This window comes from Myodes glareolus, chromosome 20, assembly GCF_982192425.1.
Source record: "Myodes glareolus chromosome 20, mMyoGla1.1, whole genome shotgun sequence".
NCBI lineage: Eukaryota > Metazoa > Chordata > Mammalia > Rodentia > Cricetidae > Myodes > Myodes glareolus.
The window spans coordinates 7,738,305-7,759,468 of record NC_142045.1 but is presented as its reverse complement, the minus strand read 5'-3'; the positions used below and the strand labels follow the sequence as shown (position 1 = coordinate 7,759,468).

At 44.5% G+C, this 21,164-nt stretch overlaps 1 protein-coding gene and 1 long non-coding RNA gene across 3 annotated transcripts; one reads left to right on the top strand and one right to left on the bottom strand.

Moving 5' to 3' along the window:
- Nucleotides 1-745: 745 nt before the first annotated feature.
- Plrg1 (pleiotropic regulator 1) lies at nucleotides 746-14,737 on the top strand. Its single transcript, XM_048424657.3, has 15 exons — nucleotides 746-885; nucleotides 2,175-2,281; nucleotides 3,562-3,704; nucleotides 4,248-4,301; nucleotides 4,724-4,814; nucleotides 5,469-5,556; nucleotides 7,714-7,815; nucleotides 8,674-8,766; nucleotides 10,168-10,317; nucleotides 10,487-10,588; nucleotides 11,245-11,347; nucleotides 12,322-12,430; nucleotides 13,175-13,314; nucleotides 13,688-13,881; nucleotides 14,576-14,737. Exons 1-15 carry the CDS (start codon nucleotides 877-879, stop codon nucleotides 14,633-14,635), a joined length of 1,545 nt encoding a protein of 514 aa, XP_048280614.3. The 5' UTR covers nucleotides 746-876; the 3' UTR covers nucleotides 14,636-14,737.
- Nucleotides 14,738-16,407: 1,670 nt separating this feature from the next.
- Nucleotides 16,408-19,204, bottom strand: LOC125393969 (uncharacterized). Of its 2 annotated transcripts, XR_007230020.3 has the most exons (3): nucleotides 19,086-19,204; nucleotides 17,925-18,545; nucleotides 16,408-16,725 (listed from the first exon to the last, which is right to left on the bottom strand). It is a non-coding gene; the product is annotated as an uncharacterized LOC125393969 (long non-coding RNA). The 2 variants fall into 2 exon arrangements; XR_014999381.2 differs by having other exon boundaries at nucleotides 16,408-18,545.
- Between the last annotated feature and the right edge of the window lie 1,960 nt (nucleotides 19,205-21,164).

Below are 21,164 nucleotides of genomic sequence, written 5' to 3'. Positions count from 1 at the left end.
AACTCATATTTAAATTTAGAAATGACTACTTTTGGGCTAGAGAAATGGGTCAGCCCTTAAGTTAGGGATCAAAACCAAAAAACAAAACAAAGCAAAATAAACCACTAAAAATTACTGTTTTCAGGTAAAAACGTTACTTTAATGATCTTATGAATTAAAAAGTAATTTGAGTGAGAACATTGATTCATATTGCTATATTTGTGTTACATTTTCATGCTCATCAAAGTATCCGCCGTATTCTCTGAGGACGGATCAGTGAACTTAATCGCAGTTCAGGAAGCGGGAACGATTAGTGAAAAATGCCTTCTTTAAGATTGCAAATACCAACGACATCAACTATTTCTACACAGAAAAACATTTGAAAACGCTAGATCATAAACCACAGATTATGCCTGGGTGAAGACAAAACTTCAATCCTTTAGCATCAGACCAAATAAAATAAAAACGTTCAGCTGCCTAGCGTTTCGGATCCCTGCGTGAAGTGATCCGAAACTTCTTCCGGGAGCAGGTCCCGCCCCTAAGCAGGGCTCCAAGGCTGGCGCGTTCCCTCTGCTGCTGCAGGAGACTCCGCCGTTCCGCCAGGGAACTCCGCCCAGTTCCTCTCCGCCCCGCCCCTCCGTCTGGAGACCCCGCCCATCCCCGCCTAAACCCGCCCAGCTCCTCCCCGCGGCTTCGACTTAACTCCGCCTAGGCCCCGCCCCGCGGCTAGACCCCGCCCCCGGCCTCTCCCCTTGCGGCGGGCGGCCAATACGCGTGCGCGGGTGGCGTCACTTCCGCCGACGGACTCCAGTCTCCGGAAGGAGCCGTAGAATTGTGGCGGTGAATTCTGCGTCGAGTTTCTTCGCTGCTGGAGGAGCTGGCTGAGCCGCGGCGACAATGGTGGAGGTAAAGTAACGCCCGGGAGTCGTTTGTCTCTGGAGCTGTGCTTTGCCCACGGGCGTGCGGGATGCAAGTGCTGGGAATCTAGGGAGAGGAGCTGTGTAGTCGAGTCTGGGGGTCTCGGGATCTCGGGGCGAGAGGAAGGCCGATGGCATCCCGGGTTTGAGGTTCTGTCGGCGGGAAACCTGAGAGAGAACCTTGCGGTCCGTGTGTGTCCCTGGGAGCTGGCGCTGTCCTCGGAGGCGGGGCTTGGGGATGCTGGTCCAAGCTCTCCTGTCAGTGCGGACTGTTACTTTACCCGAGTAAAGCCTGCCCTGCTCGCTTGCTTGTTTGTTTGTTTTTGCGTCTCCCAAACGTTTCTTAATTTCACCCGTTGCATTCCAGATCCACTGCAGTCCTTCTAATCTGGCCCAGCATCTTTTGCTGGGACTGATGAATGAGCTTCTGACTGGTCTAAGTGCTTGTGTTTAACGAACACACTGAAGGAGTGTCGTTCACTCCTTCACAAGGAGCTGTATTCAGCCTCCCTCACCACAAACGTAAACAAAATGTGAATCGGTCCTGCGTTACTTGCTTAAAGCTACTTTCTGGCCCAGTGTTACCAGAATAAAAATGTAGGTGTGGCAGAGGTCTGAACCTCACCCACCCTTGGGGTGGAAGCTATTGGAGACGGGGTTTCTCTGTGTAGCCCGGGCTGTCCTGAAACTCCTCCTGTAGACCAAGCTGGCCCCATCCGCCTCTGCCTCCTGCCCGAGTGCTGGGATTAACAGTGCGCCAGCACTGCCCAGCCTTGAAGCCTCCCTTTTATGCTACAGCCCTCAGTCCCGCAGTGGTCACAACTGTGCTTCCGTTCTGGCATTATCTGAACACCTCTGCATTGGCCTTTCCCTCAGCTTGCAAAGCTCATACTCTGTTCTGTGTAAGGCTGTCTCCCTCTGCTTAAAGATCACCTCAGATAAACCTTTCGTAATTACAGTTAGCCATTTCTTTTTTTCCTCTCACTCATCCCATTGCTCATTTTTATAGAATCCCCCAAAATGTGGTATTATTTTGCTTATTTTTGTCTGTTATTTCATGCCAGATACAGTGCAAGCTCAGTAAATGTGGATTAAACAAATTACTATCCTAGGTTTCATTCAGTTACTTTACCCAGCGCTCCAGCCAGACAGGAGCTTTCTCATCTTTCCTGTTGACTGCTCCACCTAGTTAGATAGTGTGGAGCGTGCATCCTTCTGTGTATTTAACATTGCAGTGTTGGTGCGGTTCCATGTGTGACTTTGGTGGCTTCTTTGCAGGAGGTCCAGAAGCATTCTGTGCACACACTGGTGTTCAGGTCACTGAAGAGGACCCATGACATGTTTGTAGCTGATAATGGAAAACCTGTGCCTTTGGATGAAGAGAGGCAAGTTTTGCTCCTTTTCAGTCGCTAAAGTATTTCAATTTTAAGATTAATAGAAGAGCACAGAGAGAAGGTGACATTTAAAGGTGTAAAAGGGGTGTAGACACTCACAGGATACTTGGGCAGTAGCCAGTGGCTTTCGATCATGCTATAAGTGGTTTATTCTCTTTTTTCTATTGTCTTGTATTTTACAGTAAAAATCCCATTAACTGGTCATAATTTAGAAATATCCAGTGTGATGGTTTTAAGGAGATCGTGTATTTGAATGCTTGGCCTCTAGTTGGTGGAACTGTTTGAGAAGGATTACGAGGTGTGACTTAGAGGAGGTGTGTCACTGGGGTGGGTGGTGAGATCCCAGAAGCCCACACCATTCCCAGTTAGCATGCTTCTGCTCCCCTATTCCCCATGCTTGTGGTCAGATATAAGCTATCAACTGCTACTCCAGCACCCTGCCTGCTCTCTCTTGGTCCCCAGTTGAATAGTCAACGACTCAAACCCTCTTGAACCATGAGCCCCAAGTTAAATACTTTTCTTTTATAAGTTACCTTGGCTATGGTGTTTGTCACAGCAATAGAAAAGTAGGTTATTTTATTTTTGATGAATCACTTCATGTGTACTTTCAACTTTCTGCTCTCAGAGCCTTGGTGAGCTGGGATTGGCCAGTACCTCTACTCCGTCTTTGTTCCTTAGTATAATGAACACTTTTCAGGAGCATATTTTGGTTTTCACCAGCCTTAGTCTGGGATTGGGTTGTCTGCAGTACCCTTCTTTGTCCTTTGCTTTTTCTTTCATTTGCATTTATATTTAATTTATGAGGGAGATTTTTTTTTAAGTAATGTAAGTATATTTCTCTTTAAAATGATAAGCTAATTTAGTGCTTTCATTGGGTCTGACATGTTAGTTAACTAGCAAAGGTATCTATCCGACATTTGAAGATTTATTTTTTTAAAGCTATATTAGTTTGCCTATGCCTTTAGTTCAGTTGGACCCTTGAGGTCTCATCGAAAAAGCCTTTATGTTTATTGGGCTGCAAACTAAGGTCCTACTTGGGTTTAATGAATACTGTGTGACAGGTTATGAGAAAAAGTAAATATATATGGTATGGAAATATATTTTGAAATTTTGTACTTGTTAAAATACTATTTAACTTGAAAAACATCCTGTATCTGTAAGCTGGGATAAAGCAGTTGCTTATGTGCTTGTTTTTTGGCCATATGAATGTTTCATTGCTGAATGTTTCTTCAATATTTAAGGATGCATTTTGTGGTTTTGATTTTAAATAGTCACAAGCGGAAGATGGCAATCAAGCTTCGTAATGAGTATGGTCCTGTCTTGCATATGCCCACTTCAAAAGAGAACCTTAAGGAGAAGGGACCTCAGAACGCGGCAGAGCCATATCCCCACAAGCAGTATCCTGCCAATCAAGGTGAAGACTCAGGGTTATACATGAACTTTTAAAAGAGAGAAAAAAATTGTTTTCTTTGTGCCCCACTGGGGAAGACTGATTACTTGTACAGTGGAAATTTTGACTTGTCTCTTCAGAGTAGGAGCTGAGATTCATAGCTGATGACTTTTTACTAGAAAACAGAATGTAATAGCAGGACTCTTAAGAGGTAGACAAGGTTACAGTGGAGTCTCCAGGGAAACATTGAGGTTTATTTCGAGCCTGTGAGGAGACCATCTGTCTGGTCTGTAATTCAGAAAGGTGAGGTTGCAAGGAACAAAGAGCGTCTTATATTCCACGTCAAACTATTTGCTTTGAAGAACAGACAGCCTGTTCTCAGCACGGCTAGATAGAAATGCGTGGTCACTCCTGCTTTGGTAGAGCTTATAGGCAAAATGATCAACTCCCTTGATTTCTGCGGCTCCAGTTTAGTTCAAGAGGAAAACTCTAGTTAATGTTGATGATACATTTTAAAAGATACTTGAATAAAGATAAATATGCTGGCAATGAATTTATTTCTTTTAGGACAAGATGTTGAGTATCTGGTGACAGGTACACATCCATACCCGCCAGGACCTGGTAGGTGACAAGGCTGTACCTGGCCCACACCACTGTCTCTTCTGTTTAGACAAATGTGTGGGTGCCTGGATAAGCGCATGAGTAGGTGTGGCTGAAACAAGCATGAATGTGTGTGCATGCATGTGTGCGTGAGTGAGTGTGTGTGCATGAGAGAGGTTTAAATAACTGCTATTTGCTCGTGGACATACTGTCCTAATCATAGAAAGTTAACTTTATTAAATAGTCTTGTGTTGCTCTTAGTGCCCAGCCACTTGTATTCACATCTGAGCTGTGTGTTAACCAGTGTTAAAAGACAAACTGAACTGAATCAAGCCTATCACGCTGTCACTGCTTAGAAACACCTGTGTTCTGCTCCAGTTGTGTTTCCTGTGCAGGTGATTATGGTCGACAACTGTACTGACAGGACTGCTGTATTTCAACAGGTGTAGCCCTGACCGCTGACACCAAGGTCCAGAGAATGCCCAGTGAGTCAGCCGCACAGTCCTTAGCTGTGGCACTGCCGAATCAGGCCAGGTACGGCTGCTGTGCTGTGACAGAGAGTCCTGCCATGTGCAGTGTTGCTTGTTAATGTGTGTGCATTTGGGAGCCAGCTGCTATCAGTCTGCCATTAGAAAGAAGTGTGTGTGTGTGTGTGTGTGTGTGTGTGTGTACGTGTGTACACCATGCTGCTCATGTGAAAATGAAGGACAGCTTTGGGGAGTTGGTTCTCTTTCTACTGTAGGCTCAGAGGTTGAAGTCAGGCCTTTGCCCACACTGTAACATCTCACTGCTCCTCCCTTTATTTGTGTAGGGTTTCTTACTGTCCTGGGACTCAGCAAGTAGGCTAGGTAGGCTGACAGGCAGCAAGCCCTAGTGTGCCTGCCTTGTCCCCAGTGTAGGGATCACGAGCACATGTCACCATGCTTTTTCTCTCTTTCTTTCTTCCTTCCTTCCTTCCTTCCTTCCTTCCTTCCTTCCTTCCTTCCTTCCTTTCTTTCTTTCTTTCTTTCTTTCTTAACAATGGTTTTGGGAACTGAACTTAGATTCTCATGCTTGCAATAGCAAGCACTTTACCAACTGAGTTGTTGCCCAGCTGGCTCACAGAAGTCATAAAAGAAAGTTTGTTTGTTCAGAACACATAACTAGAGAGGTGCTGAGTAATTATTTCATGATTTTTCCATTCTGCAGAGCTGATGCAAACCGTACTGGAGCTGCTGGAAGTGAGTACCGGCACCCAGGGGCTTCCGACCGTTCCCAGCCCACAGCGATGAATTCTGTAAGTTTCCTGGGTCAGAAAACTGCAGAATTCTAGCTTTTGAAACATGATTCCCTCCTTTCCTTTATCTTAAAAGTCTTACGTGGATACTGAGATCAACACTGTCCTGGGGTCTGTTAATAAGAATAGCAGCCCAAAATGGTTCTTAGCATCTCATAGCCCTGAAAACAGTGGTGGAGCTCATTTGGCAGAGGCCACATTTCAGAGCGGATCTGTGCTCAGAATTTCTGTCTCCTTAGGAGGGTATAATTCAAGTTTTTTCAAGATAGTGTCTCAGGTAGCCCAGGCTAGCCTAGACCCTGTGTAGCCGAGCTAACCCTGAACTCCTGATTCTGCTACCTCCACCTCCTGAGTTCCCGAATTACAGACTAGAGATTAACCCAGATCTTCATGCATGCTAGGCAGGCAGTCTCCCAATTAAGCTACATCTCTTGGCCCAGTTTAGACTGCCTAAGGGTGGAATTTTACAGCTTTCAGTGCAGTTTTGGATTAAGGGGGTGATGCTAATGGTAGATTCTCTAGGTTGTGCAGTCTTTATTTGATGGCTTGGACTGTGAGCGCTTTGGATTAGATTTTAGATTTTTTTTTGCTTGGAATATGACATACATGTTTTAAAATTACTTACATGTGCACTTTGACATTCCATTCATGTAAACACATGCGTTCTGATCACTCTCACCTTCACCCCAGCCCTCCTCCTTCTACACATCCCTTCTCCACTTCCATATCTTTGCATTTGTTTAGTGACCCATGAGTTTAACCAGGCTGTGTGTAGATCGTGGGTCTGGAACTGTCCATTTGAGCTTGGTGGGCTCAGCAGTAAGTACACACCTGAAGACAATGACCCCTTCTCTCTTAAAAATCTCAGTAGTTTGTAGTCCCTGTCCACAGCTGATGGCTGATGGGGCCAGGCTTGTGTAGGCCCATGTACCCCTCCCTGTCCACAGCTGATGGCTGATGCGGCCAGACTGTGTAGGCCCATGTACTCCTCCCTGTCCACAGCTGATGGCTGATGCGGCCAGACTGTGTAGGCCCATGTACTCCTCTCTGTCCACAGCTCGTGGCTGATGGGGCCAGACTGTGTAGGCCCATGTACTCCTCTCTGTCCACAGCTCGTGGCTGATGGGGCCAGACTGTGTAGGCCCAGTGCAGGTTCCTGCAGCTACTGCAAGCGCAAGAGTGTGGGTATGGCGTTAGGCTCAGAAGATGGCATCACTCAGTGCTCCCCTTAACTTTGGCTCTTAGTTTCTTCCCACTTCCTCTTCTGCGGTGTTCACTGAGCATTAGAGGAGATGGTATTAGCTTTCCTGGCTGTATGCTTGTGACCAGGTTTAGAGTACCATCTATGGGTTCCCTGCTGTGGAACAGGCCTCAAATCCAAGCAAAGAGCAGTTGCTGACTCTTTAACAGGACGTCACTAGTATACAAATGACCACATCTTGCCTCGCTAGTTGTTGCTGAAGTTCATAGGAGTCAGAGCCGGGGATGATCATTGATCCTTTTCTCCTCTGTGAGCCTGTGCAGAACCTTGCAGCTCTGTAAAGTTGACTAATAGGGAGAGTTTCCCTTTCAGTTCCCAGGTTGTTTTCTCTGTGTCTTACAACCAGGTGTGCAGTGTCTTTGGCTATAAGGTCTCAAGATCTGGTGGGTAATATATTAGCATAGATAATAGCTATTGTGTGGTCAATCTGAAATCTAAATTAGGCTTGGGTAATGGAACATTTGCAAGTAAATTTTTGGGTTAAGGATGCTGAGCCTTTATCAACTAGTATATATTTTAAAATCATACTTAGTTGCTCTATTAGAAGATGGAGAGATAAAGGGAAGCTACCAAGTTTTCGTGTTAAGTTGATCGACGAGTAGTTGGCTCAGTTGGGTTTTGAAGTCCACAGAGATATCTGTTCAGAGCACAGGACTCTGCCTCAGGTGTTTTTTACTTTCTTTTTAAAAATATGGAGCATGCAGTGTTCTGGTGAAGCTTTATACTTATTTTTTTAAGTTAAGAAAAGGTATTTTAGATGTCTTCCTCTTCAGTTAATGGGGGAAAAACCACCCTTTCATACGTCCTCTTTCAGTTTGTACTTTTGAATTAGTGGCTTAAAACCTTCCATATATCAGCCGTGGTAGTTGTGTGATCTGATGACTGTCCGTATCTAGATGATCATGGAGGCCGGCAATACCAAGAACTCTGCATTAATGGCTAAAAAAGCCCCTACGATGCCCAAACCCCAGTGGCACCCACCGTGGAAACTCTATAGGGTAAGTGGATCTGCTCTTCCTTTTACCTTGGAGCACATTAAGGGCTTCCTGTCAGCCAGGGGTGAAATTGGGAACTTAGGGAGTGACCTGAGGGACGTGGGCTTGGGCACCATGCTGAGATGTCGGGTGCAGTTTCCAGGTGCAGCTGCGTGCTGGCTTGTTTCGTTTTTAAATACAATGCAGTTTAAGGTATTGGACCATACTAAATGTGGAGAGTGGATAATTAAGAAAGAGAAGCATTTTCTGTGGCAGTGAAGAAGATTCCTTAGAAGTTTCTTTGGCCAGTGATCCTCCCTGCTGTAATAAATTATAAGATGACTGAAAATACATCATTTCAAAGATAAAATCTGAGCTAGGAAGTGGACAGCCAGCATACCTGTTTTTCAGACACCGTGTCCTCTATACTGGGTGTGTGGGTCTGATGATGCAGGTTTGAGCGTCCACTGCCATAATCACGGCACCACCTCACAGAGCACCGTGTACTATTGTAGTTATGCACTCTCTAGTCCTGGCAACTGCTGATTCATTTCTCTTATTATCCTTGCATCTTTTTATAAAGAAAAAGTATGCTGTGAAATTGATAGTGTAGTAGTTGTTTCTTGAGAATGGTGTCCTTCGTACGATGATTGTGAGATAAGTTGCACTCCTTTTTCTTGGCTAGTAGTAGACCGTTGTATAGATGGACCTCAGTTTTGTATTCATTCTCTCATTGAAAAGAAGTGTAGTTTCTCACTCTGAATTATATAACTGTCCATTTTTATAGAACTGTAGTTTGAAGATGATGCAGGGGTGATTAAAATTGCATGAATTTTAAATATCGTGTGTTTGAGTCTGCTCACTTCCCTTTTTGTTCCCTAGGTTATCAGTGGGCATCTTGGCTGGGTTCGATGCATTGCTGTGGAACCTGGCAATCAGTGGTTTGTTACGGGCTCTGCCGACAGAACTATAAAGGTAATAAGGAAGGTGTTGCGTCTATTCCTTACTCTACTTCCTAGGAGGAATTGATGTTGTAGGTTCTTTTTGAAATTTCTGCATGCAATAAATTTACTGTTAGAACTAGTAACAATACCTGTTTGCAAAGCAACATTCAAATTGTTTTGTAAACATGTTAATGGCCTACTGTTAATTCTATGCAATGGTTACTGAACGGAGTTTTCATCCTGTGATTGCAAAATGGAAGCATACTTTTCTGAGGAGATGTAGGGGAACACTCTGAGAGACCAGACTGTACACAGCACTCACTGTCAGACCCTCACGCCAGTGCATTTAGTGTCTGTGTTCATGTGCCGCTGTGTGTAAGAGTTGGCTCTGTTTTTTTCCCCTTTGATGTCGTATTTTTGAGATGGGGCCTCTGTGTAGCCCTGGCTATCTTGGATGAGCTCTGTAGACCAGGCTGACCTCAAACCCACAGAAATCCATCTGCTTCTGCTTCTCTCATGCTGGAATTAAAGGTGTCTACCACTATGCCTGCCTGCAAAATTCCTCTTTTTTAAAAAAAAAAATTTGAGTCGTGTTTTTCTCACATAGCATTGTCTTAAAGATCCATTCTTTTTTTGTTAAAAAAAAATTATTTATTTATATATTTTGTATGCAATGTTCTGCCTGCATGTGTCCCTGCAGTCCAGAAGCTGGCACCAGATCTTATACAGGTGGTTGTGAGCCACCATGTGGTTACTGGGAACTGAACCTCTGGAAGAACAGTCAGTGCTCTTAACCTCTGAGCCATTTCTCCAGCCGCTTAAAGATCCATTCTTTAGAAAAGTTCAGGATTTTAAATGGGTAGACGGTGAGGGTAATTCTATAACCTGTTTCTTACTGTTCAACGTTAAAGTTTTTAGTTTTGATGGTTTTACTTTGCTAAGCCAGCATTGGTTTTTACACAGACTGCTTTTGTGTGTTGTATTTTTGTTTACTAGATTGTCATAACTACACTGTTAGCCCGAATGGTACAGAAAGCGCAACGTTCTTTCCAAAGTTAGTGAGCTGGTAGTTGGCCCACTGTGCTGCCCACACAGCCGTCAGAAGGGTGCACTGGGACTGACGCAGAGGTGTAGTGAGGGTGAGCGTTTCCGTCGCTGGTACTTATCTGTGTCAGCTGTGCCCTCGGGCATGTTTAATGCTGTGTTGTTGGTATTTTCATCATCAGTAAGCCTTATGCACTGGGGGTATCAGCCTTGTCACTGCCTGCAAACTCTTACCCAGTCGGAATGTGTGCTTCTTCCTGCTGTTATTTGAAGAGGAATCAGTGTAAAGCGTTTTAGTTTTTATGTGTGTACATTTACTGTTATGTCAACTGTTTGGAATTTTGGTGCGAGGTAACCAGCGTAAAGCAAAACAATTATTTGATTTCAGATTTGGGACTTGGCTAGTGGCAAATTAAAGCTGTCCTTGACTGGGCACATCAGCACAGTGCGTGGTGTGATCGTGAGCACAAGGAGCCCCTACTTGTTCTCTTGTGGAGAAGACAAGCAAGTGAAGTGCTGGGATCTTGAATATAACAAGGTGAGCCCGGAGCAAAGGCGCTCAAACAGCGTGAGCCGCTGTGCGGTGTCTTTGTGCTGAGATTGTGGGGCCTCTGCCAGCTGGGCTGGCTCTCTTGGAGCTGTATCCCGGGTCCCACAGGTGACCTTTCTAACTTTAGAAGGTGTAACGTTTCTGCTCTTATCCTCAGGTTATACGGCACTATCATGGCCATCTAAGTGCAGTGTATGGTCTGGATTTGCATCCAACAATCGACGTCCTGGTGACTTGTAGTCGAGATTCAACTGCACGGGTAAATGAGACGTAGCTGTGTGCTTGTTCGAGGTGTCTGTGTCTTCTCACATGCAAATGTGTTATTTTTTCATAAAGAGCGATAGATTCTAGATTTATCAACAGCCTGGTCTCAGGGTTCATGACTTCTGTGTTTGCTCTCACGCTTCAGTTCTGTGTTTACTGCTGTTAATGTCCTGCCCCCAGATTGTGACAGTTTTGAATTCTTAGCCTGTGGTTCCCAACCTGTGGGTCGTGACCCCTTCGGGGTTGACCAGCCCTTCCATAGGGGTCACTTACGACCATCCTGCTTATCAAATATTTACATTATGATTTATAATAGCAAAACTATGGTTACGAAGTAGCAACAAAAATCATTTTATGTTTGGGTTCAGCACAACATGAGGAGCTGTGTTAAGGGCTGCAGCATTGGGATGGTTGAGGACCATGGCTCTGGGCTTTCACAGTGGTTGTCCACTAGTTGTTTAATTCTCTGGTAGATCAGTATCCTGACCTTTGAACTTCTGTCTCCTGGCCTCTGTCTCCCCATAGCACAGGATCATTGTCCTCGTCTGTGTGTTCCCTTCCATGTGTCCAGACGGCTGCTCCTGCCGAACGTGGAGCGCTCAGGTGTGAATGCCTTTCCCTTTTCAGAGCACTCTGCTTGTGTTTTCACAGATCTGGGACGTGAGGACTAAAGCCAGTGTGCACACGTTGTCCGGACACACAAATGCAGTTGCTACCGTGAGATGCCAAGCTGCAGAACCACAGATTATCACGGGTACGCTGTGTTCTCCGCTCTAGCCCTTCATCCCATTGCACTGTGGTCCGTGTCTACGCTGTCGCTCCCCGACCCCTCATTCGATGCCCTGCAGTCCGCACCTGCGCTGTTACCCTAACCCTTCATCTGGTTGCACTGCGGTCCGCGACTGCGATGTCACTCCCTGACCCCTCATTCGGATGCCCTGCATTTGCGCCTGCGCTGTCGCTCCCCACCCCTCCCCTCTGTCATGCTCTAGTGTCTCTTTGTATTTAGTTAATGGCATTTGAAGTTTAGGATTGCAAGGTTTTTTCCTTGTGCTTTTTATGTATCATAGAATGTGTTAGGCATTATAAAAGCTACCTAGAAAACTGCTATTAGATGCAGGCAAGTGTCATTCTAGAGTGTCATGACTCTCATTCTAGGGAGTTAAAGTTAGAAAATGCCCTGCCACCAATACCTTCAGAACAGACCTGAGTCTTACTTGAAGGACAGCAGAACTTTACTAAGACCGCAAATTCATTCTTTCACTTGATTTTTGTTTTAAGACACAAGATCCAGTTTCCCCTCAGTCACTGGAGGATAAAAATGCAGATTAGTTTTATTTGCTGTTTATATTTTTTGATAGTGGATTGGGTATTTTATTTTTTTACTTTTACATTTTTATGTGTGTTTGGTCTGAGCGTATGTATGTACATTACATGTGTGCCTGGTGCCCACACGGGACAGAAGGCTTCAGGTTCCCTGGAGCTGGGTAACAGAGTTGTGCACCATTGTGTGGGAGCTGAGAAGCAAACCCAGGAAGAACTGCTCTTAACCACCGGGTCTTCTCACTAGTGCCTCATTCGGGCATCTTCAGATTACAGTGGCGGAGCTTCTGTTTAGTGTGTGATGTGTACAGAGGAGCACGTCATGCTTGCTGTGTTCTAACTTGTGGATTCTGCCCATGTCCGTTTGTCTCCGTCTCTCTGTGCGTGCGTGTCTTCTCATTACAGGGAGTCACGACACCACAATACGATTATGGGATCTGGTGGCCGGAAAGACAAGAGTGACACTGACGAATCATAAGAAATCTGTCAGGGCCGTGGTCTTACACCCGCGACAGTAAGTGCGTCTGCCAGTCAGCTTCTCTTTCTCTGTCTCAGTGAAACTCCCCACACCAGGACTGCAAAGCCGTCCTGCAGCCCGTGCTGCTTTTGGACAGAGTGCTCTTTGGAGTGAAGGAGGCAGTCCTTCCTCATAGTGACAGATAAGCCTGAGTCATGTGAGACCTGCACGGCAGTAGGAGGTGGTCCCTGCTGAGTACGTTTGGGACATACGGGGTAATGGACATACTCTTTATACCTGGCGTAGACTGGGGCGTGTATGCTGTCCTGAGACATCTGAGACAGACACAGAGTAGTTTCGTCCTTAAGGAGGAAGCTCATGTACGGGAGGGGAGATGGAAGAGGAACACAAGTCACAGCTGGTCCTCAGGTCAGGCCACCCCTACTCACCCCTGCTGGGCCCTCTCCTTCCCGTTACTGTCCCTTGTTTCCTTCTTTCCTTTCTCTCTCTCAAGCCTCCCCTCTCCCTTTCTCCAAGATTGCCATAGGGTTTTTTGCCCATTGCGTGTGCACATTTGTTATGCTAAGTCAGCGTAGAACACCAAAGAAATGAAACATTACTCTGGGATTTCAAATGTGTTTCCGCAGTTTGAAAGGCTGTTGGGCCTTGATATTGCTGAGCAGAGCTATTGATGATTTTGCACTGAAGTTGTCTGGACCAGTGAGCACAAGAGACTTCTCTGTTGGGACACTTTGTGATGCGGTGGACTTTCCCATGATCCCCTGTCGATCTTTATTCCAGTTACACATTTGCATCTGGGTCTCCAGACAACATAAAGCAGTGGAAGTTCCCTGACGGAGGCTTCATTCAGAATCTCTCCGGTCATAACGCCATCATTAACACGCTGGCGGTCAATGCCGACGGGGTACTTGTGTCTGGAGGTAAGGCAGGGTTTTATGCTGTGTTGTTTGCCCTTTTGTTGAAGTGGGGGAGCTCGTGTCGTTCCTACGGCACACTGGACTGGGGTCTGTGCATGCTCACCATGTCTTGATAACCCATGCAGCGTGTTGTGCAGTTAGTCCTCTCTGAATGCCCATGTGAGGAAGGTAGGGGTTATGCTAGGAATTGTCCCGTGTTTGGTTGGATTTCAAATGTTATGAATTAAACACAAATGAAAGTAGCCAAAATTTTATTAGGGAATTTGAGTGAGTGTGTGTATGTCTGTCTTTGTAGCACTGATGTGATGGATGTTTAGCTCCCGGGTCACCTGAGCTGTTGAAGGGATAGAAACCTAACCACGCCTTCCCTTCACAGCTGACAACGGCACCATGCACCTTTGGGACTGGAGAACTGGCTACAACTTTCAGCGAGTCCATGCAGCTGTCCAGCCTGGGTCTTTGGACAGTGAGTCAGGAATATTTGCTTGTGCTTTTGATCAGTCGGAAAGCCGGTTGCTAACGGCAGAAGCTGATAAAACCATTAAAGTTTACAGAGAGGACGAGACCGCGGTAAGTGCTGCTTTCCATGTATGCTTCTTGCTTTCCGCTTTTTAGATTTCATCTAATTGTGTGCTTTGTAGAGACAGGGCTTCACATTGTATCTCTGGCTGGCTTGTCACTCACTTTGTAGCTCAAGTTGACCTTAGGTTTAAAGCAGACTTCCAGCCTCTGCCTCCCCATTCAGTGATTGTGGGCATGAGCCACCACCCAGCTTTTTACAGCCTTTAAATAGTAAAAGAGCTGCCGCGCCAGCTTAGCGGGGCTTCTCACTTGATTGCAGAGAGAGGACTCCTTACAGTACTGAGGGACTTGGCTTCTGTGTGATTCAGTGATGCTGGTGGCTCCATTGTTAGATTACTTTTAGACCCAGTTCTCTGTCAGTACAGTTACTGGGGAAACGATACATTCTAGTAGCAACTATTGGATTTCTGTGGAAATGAAGTCTGGACTCACAGCCTTGGTGGGGGTGTAATATCTAAACAGAAATCTGACTTTGAGGTGAAAACTCCAAACTGAACGTGTGGTAAACCCGTTCCTCCTTTATTAGACTGGATACTGCCAGAAGTTGGTCAGCTGTTTTTAAAATCCTCAGGATCCATTAAACATACCCTGCCAAGTAGTGTGGTTTAGCAAAGACAAGGTCTTCTTGTGGGAAGAAAACAAACTGATAAAATAACACTGTGTTTACTGTTCTGTGTTTTAGACAGAAGAAACTCACCCAGTCAGCTGGAAACCAGAGATTATCAAGAGGAAGAGATTTTAGTGGGCACTGTCTTCATGGCTGTCCCTCTGTTCCTAGCTTGGCGTTGATGCGGAAGTCACTGCTGCTTTGTACTTTACAATAAACTGCTCCCTGTGCCCATCAGCTGTGTTTATTTCTGAAGTAGACAGCTAAGTGAAGTGCAGCCATCAAGAACAATGGTTCGTTGGTCATTGCTGTTTCTACCGTGCTGCTCTGGCAGGGTTTGTTGTTGTTTGTTTTATGTCTATAGCTGTTCTTTATGTATGTACGTGTGCAGTCAGGAAACGAGTCCAAGTGAAACCGCCCTGAATTTGAGCAGTTTCAAGTTCTCAGGTCGCATCCTGATGCTGTTGTTGGGTGTAGTAGTTTTCCAGGGCTGACGGAAACTCCTGGAATCCTTTGTCCTCTTTCCTTTCTAGGAAGAATCCGACGCATGCACCCGAGTGCATTGTACACTTGAACTAGTGTTTCCTTTAGAGAATACTGAGAAATGTCAGTTTATTAGGGCAAGGTTACGGAGATTACTTATGTAAAATGTATAAACATTTTTGTAAACTAATGAATGGGTACTCAAAATTAACAACGTCACATCAGATTGACAACAATGGCTTTGTGAGGTGAGGTAATGGGATTACTGGAGACTATTTAGTCTGCTTTATATATTTTGGTTTTCTTCAATTCTTAATGCATGTATTTTATAAACCAATACTAGGAAGAAAATCAGCATCCTGGAGAAACAAACATGTCTCAGAAGAAAGCAAAACCAGTGATATCTAGTCCCTATCTTGGGATTTCTGTGCTGTGATGAACACCGTGACCTAAGAGCAAGTTGGGGAGGAAAGGGTTATTTGGCTTACACTTCCATTCCTGAAGGGAAAGAAATCAGACAGGACAGGGGCCTGGAAGCAGGAGGTATTCCAAAGGGCATGGGAGGATGCTGCTCAGCCTGCTTTTTATAGACAAGCAGGACCGCCACCCCAGGTAAAGCCCCACACAGAATAGGCGGGGTCTCTCCCATCTATCACTAGTAAAGAAATGTACTCTACAACCAGATCTTATATGGCCATATTTTCAGTTGAGGTTCCTTCCTTTCAGATAATTCTAGCTGTGTCAAGTTGACATAAAACTAGTCAGCACAGTCCCTAAATGACAAGAAGGTGGGTGTGTCCCTACCGTCCTGCCCAGTAAGGGTTCGGCTGCTGTGTCGACCCAGGAATCCACTGAAGGAGCACTTGTAGAAGTGAGCCTTGTGCTGTCCTGTGTTATGTGGCAAAGGTTTTCACAAAGTGTTCTCTGTAATACATGACCATGAAACTTCAAAGCGTTCAGAAAAGGGTGCCCCAAGCTGGAAGGCAGAATGGGGGTGCGTGACTGAAAACTGCTGGCACACAGCTGGTACTGAGCCACGAGCCCCTGTTGTGTAAGCCGGTCCAGTGAGTCCTGTGATACGTGTTCTCCACTGGCTGCTTCTCTGGAGACCCTGCATGGAGACAGATGTTCTGCGTTTCCTTTGCTTCAACTGACTTGTACTTGGAACTGCCACTAAGGTTCATCTCGAGGGGAGAGAGGAGCATGACCCTAGCTGGAAGCTAGGGGCCTGGCGAGGGTCTGTCTTTTGTTGTATTCCCAGTCATTGTCACATCACAGAACACAGTGTAAAAGGATAAAAGTCCAAATGACTGTCATTCTTTCATGTAGAATTATAACCTAGATGAGTGAGTTGATTTAGATTCTTCTATTTTTGGCATTAATGTTGAGGACTTCTTTTAGGGTAGGCAAACACCAAACAAAAATTACAGTAGAAAGAGCAATGTGATGTTTATTAAAACAAGCAGTGAGTTCCCAATCGGTGTCCCACTCTTGTTACCACGGGAGTGCATTCTGACCAGCCTTCAAGGACCCTCGTGGGGTTCCCAGAGGGTGACAGGATATAGATTCTGAAAATAGTCAGGGTTATTGCTAAATAGAAAAAAAAATGGGTGTGGGCATAGGCCGCAGAGGGGGTTCACATGGCAGATGGTGCCCTGTTGGAAGAGGGCCTTGTGTGCTGAGCTAAGGGCTTTGTTCTTCATTTTTCCAAGGGTTTGGCAGGTAGAAGTTATCCAGGGTCACTGCAACAGAGGAGAGAATCAGACTTAAGCATATATATATATATATGCCAGATTAATGGATGAGATGTCTCAGAAGTATAGTTGGCTTTCTGTGTCCTCAGTTACATAATCATAAATCCAAACAATCAGATTAAAAACTGCCTCTATCAAGTATGTGCAGGCTTTCTTTTTATTATCATTCTCTAAATAATGTATTTTAGCAACAGCTCATGGAACAAGCACATGGCATTAGTCACTGTAAGCCATGTAGAGATCAGTGCTCAAAGGGCATGGGAAGATGCCCACAGGTTCTGTGAAAACACTGTTTTACATAAGGGCCCCAGCATCCTAGGACCACCTTGCTGAAGATGGGATTAGAGGCAGCCCCTTCCTAGGGCACAGGAGGCAGTGTAGAGCAGAGAGTCTCAGCCTTGGAACAACCCAGCCAAGGTGCTCCTAGCCCGGGAGATTCTATTGCCTGCAGCCTTCAGTCTCTGGCCAGACCCCTTCGGCCAGCATTCATCCCTTTTCTAGTTCTCTGCAGGGAGATTTTTCTCTCCTAAACAGGCTTGGTCACAAGTCCAAAAGTGTTCTGTTTGTCAAATATATTAATGTCATACTCGTCAACAATTGAGGGAGAATGCTCTATTTTGTGAATAAGGCCTTGTAGTTTTGTGCCTCTCTCTCTCTCTCTCTCTCTCTCTCTCTCTCTCTCTCTCTCTCTTTCTCTCTCTCTCTCTCTCTCTCTCTCTCTGTGTGTGTGTGTGTGTGTGTGTGTGTGTGGTGTTCCCCCTTTGCCATGCCATGTGGGTTTGTTACAATTTCTAGACATGCATTTGGAGATTTAAATGATTTTTTTTTTCCCTCTGTGTAAGAGCCCTAACTGTCCTGGAACTAGCTCTTGTAGACCAGGCTGGCCTCAAACTCAGAGAGATCCGCCTGCCTCTGCCTCCTAAATTCTGGGATTAAAGGCATGCACCACCACCACCATGCATAAATGTGTTGTTTTCTTAGCCAGGTACTTAGGATGTTCCCCTTCTCTCTATTTGGACAGCCCTTGTTTTCACTGAAGAAACACACCATTTCCCTGGTTCATTTGTTGTTACAAGTACCAATAACCTTGATCTTTGTATTATTTCCAAAAGACAATAGCATGCAGAATAATTGTAGATTCAACATGCCCAGCCTCACTATTTCTCGTGTGTAGTATACAGTCATACCGCACCAGACCGTTCCTGAATATACACTGATTCCATATCGTAATTCCTCTGAAACGTGCTCCATTCTGTAAATGAATTGAGAGGTAAAAATTCCACTTCACCCAAAGGGTTGCATGAGACATTCTCAATGTCTGATGACAGGAAAATCTGTTGAGAAAATATCCAACAACTTGAGGGCATTTAAACACAGTTCAGAAAAAGGAAAAACTTATTTGGGGATTTCCTTAAATTTTTGAAATCTGTTTTGAAGTTATCCCATTGTTTGGTAATATCACCCTGATCATGCCTAGTCTGTGAGGTGGTTAAAAATAATACAGATTATTTGCTCAGAATACTTTTCTTTTGTTTGTTAAACATACAGCATTGCAGCCATGATATCTACACACGACCTACATGAAACTGGGTCCCACAACAGCTCACTGAGAATGGGGGAGATCTAAATGGTCAGATGAGCTTCACACCATGACTGACGTTCAGCGCTGACTGGGGGAAGGAGCAACACCTTCTTCAGTGGGGTAGCCACTGGTTAGCCAGCTATGTTCCGTAAATGACTTCACATCCATGCTCAAGGGGCAGCTTTAATTAAACGGTGGATCACATCCAAGACAGGAAGATAAGAACCTGGGGAGAAGTGGGATTTTGGAAAGAGAGGGAGAAGGAAATGAGAAGAGAAAATAGCCAAAATTCATTCTGTGCATGTATAAAATGCTCAAAGAATAAAAAATTGAAAAATACGACATGGTTGAGATATTATTCACATGGAGTTCAGTACCCACTTCAAATACGTAGTCCAGCAGGTTTTAGGAAATTCACAAAGTTAGGCTACCATCACCAAAGTAGTTGTGGGGTATCTGAAATGTATTTGCTTACTATTTTAATTGTGTATGCGTGTGCACCCATGACACAGTACACATGTGGAGGCCAGAAGAAAACTCCTCCCACCTCTATAGATTGTTAGAATGGAACTTAGTCACCAGGCCTGTTAGCCATCTCTTGAAGACAGAGTTTCTCTGTGTCTTGGCAACTGCTCGCAAATAACCATACTGAGATTTATCAATTATAAATGCTCAGCCAATAGCTCAGTTTGTTACCAGATAACTCTTACATTTTAAGTTAACCCACATTTCTTATCCACACTCTGCCATGTTTGTGGCTTGGTACCTTTTCTCAGTCTGTCAAGTCCTTCTCCTCTCCACATCCCCTCACCGTTCTCAGAATTCTGTCTTCTTCAAGCTCTCCTTTGTCTATAAGTTCTCCTAACCTCTACCTGCCCAGCTATTGGCCAGACAGCTTATTTATTAAACCAACCACAGTGACATATTCCTTTACATTCCACAGTCCCTCCCATGCCCCCACTGCTCTCTGTCTTAGTCAACCACTAATCTGAGTTTGTCACCCATGGATGTAGTAGGATGCTGCTTGTTCATCCTGGCTGCCCAGAACCAAAATAATCACACAGAAACTGTATTAATTAAATTACTGGCCCAGTAGCTCTAGCTTCTTATTGGCTAGCTCTTACACATTAATTTAACCCATTTCTAGTAATCTGTGTATCACCACATGGCTGTGGCTTACCAGGTAATGTTCCAGTGTCTGTCTCCAGTGGGGTTACATGACATTTCCCTGACTCTGCCCTTCTTTTTCCCAGCATTCAGTTTAGTTTTCCCTGCCTAGCTGTGTTCTACCCTATCAGGCCAAGCCAGTTTCTTTATTAACCAATGGTATTCGCAGCTTACAGAGGGGAATCCCACATCACATGGATATGTTGGTCCTGGCATCTCCTTGGAGTGGACTCATGAATATAGTCTTTCTTTCCTGCCTTATTACTCTTGGACAGTATTTTCAAGGGTTATCCATTTTCAAGGTTCATCATGGAGTGTTGATTGAGGTTTCTGTTCCACCTGGTTCCCACAGTCATTAAGTTCCAAAGAAATCACACAGAGGTCTACATTAATTATAAACTGATTGGTCTATTAGCTCAGGCTTCTTATTAATTCTTACATCTTACAATAACCCATTATTCTTATCTGTGTTAGCCACGTGGCTTGGTACCTTTTTCGGTGAGGCAGTCACATCTTGCTATCTTGCATCCTCTCTGGCTGGGTCACGACTACAGACTGAAACTTTCCTCTTCCCAGAATTCTCATAGCTCCGCCTCTACTTCCTGTCTGATCACCCAGCCTATACTTCCTGCCTTGCTCCTGGTCAATCAGCATTTTATTCAAAATAATACAAGTGACAGGATAACAGACCCTTGTTCCACAGCAATGGAGTGCTCCTTTTTGAGATTAACCTGTTCCCTTGCCTGCTGTGTGCCTCTCCACCCAGTATTTGGTGGACTTTTTGAGTGAATAGACATTTATATGTTAAAATAAACCACATAATAAACTCTGCTAGGTGGGCTTCTGATGTGTTTAGAAGAAAGACCCTAAACTATTTAGCCCTCCTAACTTGTTAAGCAAGTTAAATACTAGCAACAGACTGAGCCGCTCTAATGTTCTGTGTTGTAAAGGACAGGCATTGTTTCCCCTCAGTTTTTCAGAAATTAAGAAATAAAGTTGTCAAATAAATAATACATTTTTAGGAAATGGGCAAAAGCTTGGGGTTACACAAAGGGCACATTGTATCCAACTACCATTCATGAACTACATGTAGGTAGGAAACAGTCATATAAAACGTCTTTTAACATTTTGCTGTAGCTAATGTCTTCAGAAGCAATGTGCTTTTGCCTTTCTAAATATATTAGTAATGATAACTATGGTAGAAACCAATGTTCATAACACACTTGCTGTATGCCTGGCATTATTCCAAATGATTTTACATATATTAGCACATAATACTTAAAACTAAAACCAGCTACATAATTTGCACGCCTCAGAGCAAAATGAAAATTCAAGGCCTGCTGTTTGCAAACCAGACAGACGGTGCCATTAACAGTAGGTCCTACAACATAAAGCTTCCTCCCTTTTTTTCTGATGCTGTTATTTTATTTTTTTTTTTGGTGTGCTACTTAACATTCTAAATAAAAATAAAAAATAAATATCAGCATGAATCTTAACATTTATCTTTACATCGTGCAGAGTTCATTTAAATGCAAATATAAGCACTTAATTTAAATGCAAGCCCACCAAACTTTCAATTTGTATCCCCAGCTCATATGTGCCGATGCATTTTTGTGTTTGCCAGAATGGTAGGATATGCACCAAAGTCAGTGGTTTCTTCCCCAACAACGTCAGGATG